At 45.9% G+C, this 11,565-nt stretch overlaps 1 protein-coding gene across 1 annotated transcript; it reads right to left on the bottom strand.

Annotated features, from left to right (window-relative positions):
- Window positions 1–1,841: 1,841 nt before the first annotated feature.
- LOC134949191 (uncharacterized) lies at window positions 1,842–10,764 on the bottom strand. Its single transcript, XM_063937641.1, has 4 exons — window positions 10,591–10,764; window positions 7,088–7,415; window positions 5,554–5,726; window positions 1,842–4,351 (listed from the first exon to the last, which is right to left on the bottom strand). Exons 2-4 carry the CDS (start codon window positions 7,398–7,400, stop codon window positions 4,235–4,237), a joined length of 603 nt encoding a protein of 200 aa, XP_063793711.1. The 5' UTR covers window positions 7,401–7,415; window positions 10,591–10,764; the 3' UTR covers window positions 1,842–4,234.
- Between the last annotated feature and the right edge of the window lie 801 nt (window positions 10,765–11,565).

Below are 11,565 nucleotides of genomic sequence, written 5' to 3'. Positions count from 1 at the left end.
CAGTCTGTGAAACAAGTGGAAGTCCATCATTCTACAGCGAGGAAGAGGATCTACAATTGGAGAACACTTAATGACAGTTGACAATCTTCCCAATGCCAGTGGGCATCTCAACAAATTCAGCCCTCAGGTTGCTGCCTGTCACAGCTAGAACAGGTGCTGTATATGGAATACCTCCACTACTACGTCATTTACCGAGGGTCATAGGGCAGGGTGCTTCCATGGCAAAAATGACCTTTAGGGTATAAGGATGTGAGACATATACACTGAATTTGAAGTTATCCTTTCAGTAGGAATCTTAATTCACATAAATGTAACAATATAGAATTATGGGGCAGATGTACTAAGCCTTGTATAAAATACCAGCCAATCAGCTCCTAACTGCCATGTTACAAGCGGGGTTTGAAAAATGTGAGTAAAATCCTTTTCGGACAGAAACTTCTGAAATTCCCAGCATTTTAATGCCGGTCGCTTAGCCGGACCCAGCCTGACCCCCCTTTCACACAGGGAAGCAAATTACTGGGTGAAGCAGTTCTACCCGGTAATTTGCAGAGCAACAGGGGTATTTCTTCTGTGTGAAAGGGCCAACCCGGGTCGGAATTCCCAGGTCTTCAACCCTTGTAAATTCATGGGTCGAAGTCCCGGGAATTTCAACCCAGGTTGACCCTTTACACAGAAAAGGACCCGTGTTTATTGGCAAAATTACCAGGTAGAACTTCTTCACCCGGTAATTTGACTTTCTGTTTGAAAGGGGTATTAAGAGCTGACTGGTTGGTAGTTTCTCTCTCTCCATAGGTTAGTACATCTGTCCCTATGTTTTCGGAACTTTTATATCCATGTATTATATAAAGAGAAGAGAGAGTCTAAATCAGGCAAACTAATAGCTGCACAATGGCCCTCAATCCGAGTTGTTCGCTCATTGCCGATTTTCGCTATATTGCGATTAGTCGCTTACTGCGCATGTGCAAGGTTCGCAGAGCGCATGCGCTTAGTTATTTTACACAAGTTAGGTATTTTACTCACGGCATTACGAGGATTTTTCATCGTTCTGGTGATCGTAGTGTGATTGACAGGAAGTGGGTGTGTCTGGGTGGAAACTGGCCGTTTTCTGGGAGTGTGCGAAAAAACGCTGGCGTTTCTGGGAAAAACGCGGGAGTGGCTGGAGAAACGGGGGAGTGTCTGGGCGAACGCTGGGTGTGTTTGGGACGTCAAACCAGGAACGAAACTGATTGAACTGATCGCAGTGGCAGAGTAAGTGTCGAGCTACTCAGAAACTGCTAAGAAATTTCTATTCGCAATTCTGCTAATCTTTCGTTCACAATTCTGCTAAGCTAAGATACACTCCCAGAGGGCGGCGGCATAGCGTGTGCAATGCTGCTAAAAGCAGCTAGCGAGCGAACAACTCAGAATGAGGGCCAATGTAAAGGGATTAATAAATACACATTGGATTCGATTGGGTTCTATTCCGCCATATCAGGTGCTTTAGAAGGTTCCAACCTTCCGAGTGGGATACGGCAGAATTATTGAGCTTCTATAAGCTTGTCAGGATATCATTAAAGTGATTGGGGAACACACCATAGTGATTCCACCATCAATGCGTTGTATGTGCCATTATCACAGCAATAAGACTTTAGTGCGAGTATTCACCATAATATACTGACTTTAGTGTACCATTCACTTACATAACATGCTGATCATTGCAGAACACAGCCGTTCCCAGGTCCAAGTTTAACCATCTGGCAATTCCCTAATTTGGAGAGAAATGTACTACCCCTTTAATGGAAATAATATGAATCCCTTTCTGGGTCCTGGAGACCGAAATAAACAAGGATATGCCAGAAATATAAGTCAGATCCAAATTTTATTGAAAAGAAATACAAAATCCATGTACAAAAAGAACGCAATCACAAAATGTACAGAACGTAAGAAAAAAAAAATGATGTTTACATTTCATAGATGTACAGTATTTACAAAAGTAATAGCCCCTTGAGTGACATGTCCCCCTAGGTTCCACCTGCAGGGGGCAGAAGCAGGTTAGTGGAAGGAATCTCTCTGAAGTGTCACTGATTAAGGCCAGCGACATATAGGCGGTCTACCAAGAAATAAATATACTTAACTCCATTTCTCTTAGCATCTCTGCAATAAACAAAAATAGAAAACCTTTCATAAACTTTACAAATAAAAATAAAAATTTAATTATTTTTAATGTTAAAGTGATTTGTTTTAGAAGTTTATTAAAAAACTGCCACTGGTACATGGGATGAAATAAAGGGACCTGTAGCGGATATTAGCTTATCGGGTGTTCCATGTCGTGCACAGTGAGACTGCACAGGATATGGTGACGGGGTAGCAAGCAGGAGGTATTGCTGAAATGAGGGGGGGGGGGGGGGGTCTAATTATCATACTGCGACAGGCAGGAGATTAAACACGAAGCTGCGGAGAGAGAACGACTGTATAACTAATTTGAACTAGCCCATTAACTCAACCACCTACATTTGGTTTTATGACAACGTGACTACAACTGCAGCAAATTATCCATTATCGAGACGACAGGAAAACTTAAGACGTGGACAGATGCATCTTTCCATCAGTCTACCTTCACTGGCATGCACAGAGGCTTGGAGATCATGGATCTCTATGTAGAAACCAACCGTAAATGGAACATTCTCCTGGTGATCATCGAAGGACCACCAAATATACAACACTGGTTGCCTTACGTAAAAGGCGCCCATTGAGAAGGCCAGCTTTTCAGACTCAGCGGAGGCTGACGGTGCTGTCTTTCAACCTAAACTACAGACAGGAAGTCTGGAGTGCACCAGAAAACATCTTTCCCATTTGTTTTTTATAAAATCTCTCCAGACCTTATAAGTTCCTGAAGCTTCTACAGATGTGAAAGTTATTAGAGCTCATTTATAAATGAGTATATAGCAAGTCTAGATGTCCTTTAAGAAACCAGCATTCACGGTTAGTCCAACAGGACATAGATATCCATGATGTGTATGCCAGAGCTCATCCGTCCTGTGTTCCCAGTAGGTCATAGTGTACAAATATGCTGCAGATGGCTTCACTGTCCTCAAGGATCTGCACACGTTATACATGTATGTTGAACTTTACTCTTAGTAAAGTCAGCATACACATTATTCTCAATGAGAAAATGAAAAGAAAAAATCTCACATGTTCATTCCCTTAGATATAAAATTTTGTCTTACATATAAAAGGAAAAAACCTAGTAAGTTATAATAATAATAATAATAATAATAATAAAATAAATATATTAACTTCGTTCTTTAAGTTATACAATTTTCTCTTGGACTAGGAGCCAATTTCTCTTCTTCAATGGATAGCAAATTTGCGTTTCGCTCGTAGCAAAGGATAAAAAAAAAAAGTTTAGTTATCAAAGCTTAATAGAAACTAATCATCAGGCATCTTATTCAGCAGAGAAAGCATAAGTGCTATTAGGACATAGGTCATTACAGAGTGGTAACATGCTGAGGTCTATGTATATGATTTAGGGTCCCTGGGCCAACCACAGCATGCAAAAAAGGGGAGGGGGGGCTGGCAAGATTTCTGTATGGCTTGTCTAGGATTTCCACAATTTGGCTAAAAGGGCAGTTTAGTATGGCTCAGATAAAGACCCTTTTTCCATCCACAAAAGTGAGTGCAGTAGGAGTAAGATAGCCAGACCAATATAAATCCATGCGCTACCCGGAATTATCTCAGTGCTACAGCGGTACTAGCTACAGATTCTTCCATGTACTCAGTAGAAACCTTTAAGAATGTGCCATAGTTTTGTTTCACCCAAAATGTTTCAACACCACCAGTAAAATCCACATCACCAAAAATCCCCATTTGTGACAGCAGTCTTACAATGTCTTAACTGGAGGAAACCATTGTATTACTACAAGAAAGTTCGTCAATGAACATAACAGGAAGATAAGGCAATTACCATATCCACCTTGTCTGTATAAACACCATCAGGCGAAAGCCAATGGCTCTCAAGAGATGAAAACCGATATCTCAAGTCTTCACAAAAGGGTGAAGTGATCACCGGAAGAGTCGTGGACTCAGATTCTTCTCAACATCATCTTGAACGTCCACTGGACGACGGCAGAACTGTCCATGGAGACTATACAAGTCTTCCAGCTTCTGTCCAGCAGAAGCCTAATCTGCACAGGAGTGAACGTGGGCATTTTTCAAACACCCGAATCTTTTGTACCACTTGTCCACGCCAGCGGCCTCAGTTCTGCAGTAAAATGTCCACGAGTGGATTGTACAAGGCAGTCACAATCTCTGAGATGATTTGGGTAACGTGCCATCGCAGAGGTCTCCACCACTGCCGCTGCCCAATCTGCCTCTGAAAGAACAAACACATACAGTATGAGCAGCTAGAATTTAAAGTTCATTTTCTACAATTGCAGGTATCTACTACAACACATGGAGTGTACATCTGCATATAGCTAACTCTCCAGTGTTCCACATCAGTGGGGACTATTCATCAACAGGTCATGTGCCATAACAGCAAATCAGCATTTTTATTAATCCCGTGCAATATAATACAAGCAAACATTTGATTGGTCATTCTAGATTACTGCGCACCCTCACTTTTAAAGTATCCCAAGGTGTTAGTTGCTGTCAGTTTAATAAGTTTGGTTAAAAAGAAATGTCCTGAGACCTTTACAGGAGTGAATGTTCCATTGAATGAACAGTTCTATGCACTGCAGTAACAACAACTACATCATAGTAAGGAACGTGAGATATGACTAACAGGAACACAATCTCGCTGAAGAGACATCACAAGACAGCAGTGCTGGAACATTCAGTAGGATTACCCCTATCTGTGGGCAAAAGTATCCTATGGCTATTCACAGGCTGCAACTTTACTTTAATAACAATCAATCAGGTTGAGACCTGCAGAGTGCCAGGTTTAGTCATGGCGGGAGGAGTTAAAGACGACAGATGGTGGCAGTGGTGGGAGGAGGCGGCTGAGTCATAGGTTAAATATAGTAACACATATAAAAAGGAGGAAGAGCCGGTTAAAGCTGCACAGACTGAATCCACCACACAAAGAGCAGCACAGTGTGGCTGCCTGCACAGAAGCAGATTATATGTTCTGCATGATCACCTCCCAATACATACAGAATGGGAGAGTACTGCCATAGCTGGAGAGGGTCTGATTACTAGGTGAGAGATTAACCCTGCGCTGCTCACTGCACCTGCAGGTCTCCTCTACTTCCTCCAGCTTAATAATAAGTATTGGGACCTGTAGGACAGATCACCTGAGCTGACTAGTAGGGGTAAATTTACTAAAGCTTTTTAAACAGAGAATTGGTGATGCTGCCCATAGCAGCCAATCAGATGCTGTCTATCATTTCTCTATTGCCATTTAGAAAATGATAGGCCGCATCTGATTGGTTGCTATGGGAAACCACCAATCCTCTCTTTTAGAAGCTTTAGTGACTCTACCCCGTAGGGTCTGAGCTAGCTGTGACCACGACATATATGACTACATGTTAAATGCTTGTTTATATTATATGACAAATAGGACACATCACTTACTCTTTGTAAATACCGTTCATTCATTTGGTCGCCAATCCTGCGCAGTCGCATAGCGATCTCCCGCTCTATGGGCCCCTCTCCTGCCAGCGGGAGTTGTCTTTGGGGGTCATTCTGATGTAATACCTCCACCTCCGTGCCCGACCTGGAGTGATCATGGGCCGTGTGCCTGAGACCTGGAAGGAAGAGTAACAGACCAATGAGATTTACAGACACAAACCAGGGCATCTGGCACAAATTTACGCTGCTAACCAATCATAAGTAGGGTCACGTTCCAAAATTGCAAACAAGTCCCGGCTGCTTTTCCCTTGCATAAGTTAATTTACTAATTGGCACCGCCATGACTACCCGCTCCAAATCAGGAAGGGGAATAGATCGCTATAATACCCACATGTAACTTTATAAAGAATACATTTTTTGTTTAATATTTTTAAAAGCTCTAGTGACTACAGTTTGGAATATAAATGGTTAAAGGTCTGTAACATCGCAACTGCGGATGCCAGGAAATCAGTCTAAATGCTGTAGGTTTATCTGCCGAAAAAGGGAAAATCTAGACAGGCTGCATCATTCGCTCACACTCCCAGGACCACTCGTACAGTACACAATGCACTGCATCATTCTCCACCAGAACTAGGCAGATGAAGGATGGTGGCATAAAGCACTGGGCAATTACACATTATAATGATGCAGTTCATTCCAGCACATGACCGTGCCACTGTGTTCACAAAAGCCATCTCTTCTAGACTCACTGGACTCATTCCAGGGTGTCATGACCGGCCTCTAGATACCTGGCGCCTTGCCAGACATGCAGCCTGGTAAACAGGAAGAATGAGGAACATGTGCGAGAAGACCTACATGGTCAATGCAAGTGAAAGGGAGACTCGTGAGGTCTGTATGCATAAGACTTCTGCGGCCCAATCTCTGCCTGAAACTGATCACAGGACAGGTCAATAGTCTTGGCCCTTTTTTTTCTCTCTCGGAACGCAGTCTCTCCTCCCTGAGCAGTTCTTCCGGCAAACTTCATTGTCCTGGTTTAGCAAGCGCACCATTTTTCCTTAGCAATGTTACGAACTAAGAGCAGATAGGATATTGCAATTTAGGGATCTAGATGACTGAAAGGGGTAATCAGTAGCCACTAACAGGACAGATTTTAATCATTACACTTCTTGAACGCAGATGTCTAATTTAACATCTCTGGCAGATGTTCTAGCACAAGGGGACAGGAGTGGTGGAGCTCTGTATGATGGCCTGAGACACAGTGATCACTCATCAGAGGAGCCCGTGTTCCAAGAGCTTGCAATCTATCTGAGAATATACTGAGCAGAAATAACTACAATTGCACTATTCAGATCACAGACATCTCTTCATTAAAAGGAAGTGGGTGACAAACAAGTCAGGACATGCCTACCTGCAGGTAAAATAAGCAGCACTTAGAGCCTATTAGACTACCCATTTATTATCTCATTTACTTGCCAGCTACAATCTTACACATTGATTCAGAGGTTCACGTACTGTAACATACTGCCAAATTACTTACCAAAAGCAGTGGTTTCTCCTGTGCTGAAGGATTCTGGGTAGGAGCATGCTCTCGTCCCAAAGGCTGGCAGGGAAGGTCCAGACTCGCAACTGGTAACCATTTCAAATCTGTTCTGGATGCGATTCCTACGGGGTGAGGCGCATCTTTGACACAAAGACGCTTGGGCAGTTTGATAGTTCACTGGCAAGTTTTGCCCAGAGAGGCCACGGGAGGATTGACAGGCGGTGACATTAGCGGGAAAAGCGTGGCTAGCATCTGTCTGGATATTTCCCACAGGTTCAGAGGTACTCCCATCGGAAAGTGGTCTCGCCATGGCTGGATACGTAATCTGTTGAAAGGAAAATTGTGTAAATTAGGGGCAGCTACAAACAGCTCCAGCAATTAAAATACATCCCTGTTATGTATTTGCACCAAAAATATATATGTATCTAACACACTGATCCATTTACTGTTGGAAATGTTAAAGCAAGAGCATTTTCACACTTAGGGGCCCATGTACTAATAATCCCTCTCCTGCTAATTCCTTCATAGGTATAAAGCAGTTTACACCATCTAAGAATGGCATAAACCTACAGTATAGGGTCAAACTCCAAAGAGCTTCACTTTTCAGAGTTTGGTACATAGGGGTCAGACTGTAGTCCCCACTGATAATACTGGGGACTGCAGTCTACGGTGCTAAATTAGCCTTTGTGAAATCCCCTGCATTAGGCTATTAATACATATCAGGAATACACAACTACTGTTTCTGCACAATTTTATGAAATGGCCTTCATAAATAGGCCCCTTCTGCTGTACTGCAGGATAGAGGCATGAACAGGTATCATTGCCAATCTGCAATTCCTAGATTCTCAGGCAAGGCTCCATAGTGTCCACACGAGGGCAGTGCAACCACCTCACAGCCACTGTTTGTAAACAAATCCTACAGACTGGTGCGTGAAAATCCTTATATGACCCAGCGTGTGGCGGACTGCTCTTAAGGAAACTAGACAAGGGCTGTAATAAACACAAAGCTAACGGATCTCTTTCCTCCCAGACACAATCACCAGTAACCTGACAACATAATCACAATAACAGGTGATCGGTACCCTGCTGGCAGAATAATAGGCAGATTTTCCAGAAAAGATCTATCTTATTTCCCAGGGAAACACCATCGCATTATCACTAGATACGCTCTTTATGACAGGGAAAGCCACTAAAATAGCAGATTGGATAAGACTCCTACCAGATTTGAAGTAGCTGTAATAATATACAGGCACCGAGAAGAGCACTCAGGCCACCATACATCCCCGGGCATTCTGACCCTGCCACCATACATCCCCGGGCATTCTCACCCTGCCACCATACATCCCCGGGCATTCTCACCCTTCCACCATATATACATCGGCATTCTCACCCTTCCACCATACATCACTGGGCATTCTCACCCTGCCACCATATATACATGGGCATTCTCATCCAAACCACTATACATCCCTGGGCATTCTGACCCTGCCACCATACATCCCCGGGCATTCTCACCCTGCCACCATATATACATCGGCATTCTCACCCTTCCACCATACATCACTGGGCATTCTCACCCTGCCACCATATATACATCGGCATTCTCACCCTTCCACCATACATCACTGGGCATTCTCACCCTGCCACCATATATACATGGGCATTCTCATCCAAACCACTATACATCCCTGGGCATTCTGACCCTGCCACCATACATCCCCGGGCATTCTCACCCTGCCACCATATATACATCGGCATTCTCACCCTTCCACCATACATCACTGGGCATTCTCACCCTGCCACCATATATACATGGGCATTCTCATCTCAGCCACCAAACATCCTGGGCATTCTCAGTCAAACCACTATACATCCCTGGGCATTTTCATCTCAACCCATACACTCAACATCCCTGGGCATTCTTATCCGGACCACTATACAATGCTGGCCATTCTTATCCATACCCCTACACACTGCTGGGCATTCTTATCCGGACCCCCCTACACACTGCTGGGCATTCTTATCCGGACCCCCTACACACTGCTGGGCATCCTTATCCGGACCCCCCTACACACTGCTGGGCATCCAGACCCCCCTACACACTGCTGGGCATTCTTATCCGGACCCCCCTACACACTGCTGGGCATTCTTATCTGGACCCCCCTACACACTGCTGGGCATCCTTATCCGGACCCCCCTACACACTGCTGGGCATCCTTATCCGGACCCCCCTACACACTGCTGGGCATCCAGACCCCCCATACACACTGCTGGGCATCCTTATCCGGACCCCCCTACACACTGCTGGGCATCCTTATCCGGACCCCCCTACACACTGCTGGGAATCCTTATCCGGACCCCCCTACACACTTCTGGGCATCCTTATCCAGACCCCCCTACACACTGCTGGGAATCCTTATCCGGACCCCCCTACACACTGCTGGGCATCCAGACCCCCATACACACTGCTGGGCATCCTTATCCGGACCCCCATACACACTGCTGGGCATCCTTATCCAGACCCCCATACACACTGCTGGGCATCCTTATCCAGACCCCATACACACTGCTGGGCATCCTTATCCAGACCCCCCTACACACTGCTGGGCATCCAGACCCCCATACACACTGCTGGGCATCCTTATCCGGACCCCCATACACACTGCTGGGCATCCTTATCCAGACCCCCATACACACTGCTGGGCATCCTTATCCGGACCCCCTATACATCCCGAAAATTCTGATCCCAACCACTATATACACCGCCCGGCATTCTGCCCCACCTGTATACATCTCCTATGCACAAGAGCTGTTACATACATTCCTTCAGACAACATAAATGTGCATGTGGAGTTACCAGTGATTACAGAGCAGTGTCTGCCGCACCATCCACGTGTACCAGCTGCACCCAGCACCGGAGCACGGAACATGCCCGAGTACCACCAGCCTGTACACATGACAGGTGCAGTGTGCCAACACCTCCCAGCCCATGTGCCTGCTCCCAATCCACAACAACGTGCTGTGTTATATCCAACATGCAGAGCATTACATACAATGTGCAGATCTCCCGGTGTACACACGTATGCACGGGACAGTTAATCAGTATATGCTGCACACTGGTGTCTGGTGCTAACAGAACGCCAGGACACTAAAACCATCAAAGTCACAATCACAAAGTGAGCAAGAAACCCCCCTACAGAGCATGCCAGGACAGAGACAACCGGCATTGTGTTTGTATACACACACACATGCATACCCCACCCCAGTGCATTGCGATGCTCTGCACCGGCACTGCCTGTGACCTGAATGAACACAGAATCTCGGGAACTATACAGATCGCCCCGGCACATTAGGAGTGCACAGCCCAGAGCTCCTCAGCATCCAGCAGCGGCGCAAGCAGACGGCGTCCTCCTGCAAATCGTGCAGGTGCAAGCATCCAGCAGCACAGCCCAGTAGATCCCGGAGGCTCCATCCTACGGGCAGGGAGAAGCAGCCCTTACCTGGCTCAGTGCTCTGACATCGGCTTCGTGCAGCAGGAGCTGTCCCAGCAGCAGGATCCCATAGACAGAAGCAATCACACCAGCAGCGCGGAGCACCGTGCACACACACACGCGACTAGCGCAGTCCCGGCCACTACTAACAGCAGTACACAGGAGCAGCCAGCAGCCAACTTGGACAAGCCACGCCCGCTTAGAACGGAGACCTGCAAACCACGCCCACTGCGGGGCGGTCCCCTCACCCCCGGGCCCCTCCCTTCATAACATAAACATGTTGGGACATGCAGCAGAGATTCTGTTTCTGTGCAGTCAGCTGAGAAGTTGGCAGTAAGGGGTTAATTCCTCAGTGACATGTGGGGGGAGGGGAGGGATCTAACTCATGTTAGTCAAACACACAACTGTATGGCCCAGCCCTGATCCTTTTTTTTTACATCACGTTATTAAATTCAAGCATGAATTGAATATAATGTATTGCAGTCCTGATGTTACCCATTTAATTAGTATATTCTTCAAAGCAGGTATGATTTATTATGCCGCTATACTCAGTGCTGATATACTGCAACTCAGCTCCGATTCCATCCGTGCTATTACACAGCCTTGTAGATTACTGATACCTTGCACCAAGGAAGCACAACTAACGTAGTCATCTGTGTCATTGCTGTGATGTTTTGGACTCTGATCCAACAACACTTTAAGGTCCATACACATTAGACGATGTCGCTCTATGAGCGACGTCGTCATGTTTTCCCTCCCAGGCCGGCCGGTCGGCGGCCGACTGTACACACTGAGCGATATGACCGCTCATATCGCTCAGTGACATCACGCCTCCGCCAGCCCTACATGGAGCCACTGGCGACAGCGACGATCGTTGCCGACCCGCGGGGCCACGCATCGTTCGTCACTGGCGGCATACACACTTGCCGATAAAATGAGCAACGTCGCTCAGGGAGGGGGGAAATGAGCGACGTCACTCATTTT

The sequence above is a fragment of the Pseudophryne corroboree genome, chromosome 8 (genome assembly GCF_028390025.1).
Source record: "Pseudophryne corroboree isolate aPseCor3 chromosome 8, aPseCor3.hap2, whole genome shotgun sequence".
Lineage (NCBI taxonomy): Eukaryota > Metazoa > Chordata > Amphibia > Anura > Myobatrachidae > Pseudophryne > Pseudophryne corroboree.
Note: the sequence above shows the minus strand (reverse complement) of the source record. Positions and strands in the feature narration are given on the sequence as shown.

What these genes read in the sequence shown, in the direction of transcription:
- LOC134949191 (XM_063937641.1), bottom strand. Translation starts at nt 7,400, where the DNA reads ATGGCGAGACCACTTTCCGATGGGAGTACCTCTGAACCTGTGGGAAAT. An exon ending in AGGAGAAACCACTGCTTTTG is followed by an intron (nt 5,727 to 7,087) that starts GTAAGTAATTTG and finishes TCTTCCTTCCAG; the next exon opens with GTCTCAGGCACACGGCCCAT. An exon ending in ATGAACGGTATTTACAAAGA is followed by an intron (nt 4,352 to 5,553) that starts GTAAGTGATGTG and finishes TTGTTCTTTCAG; the next exon opens with AGGCAGATTGGGCAGCGGCA.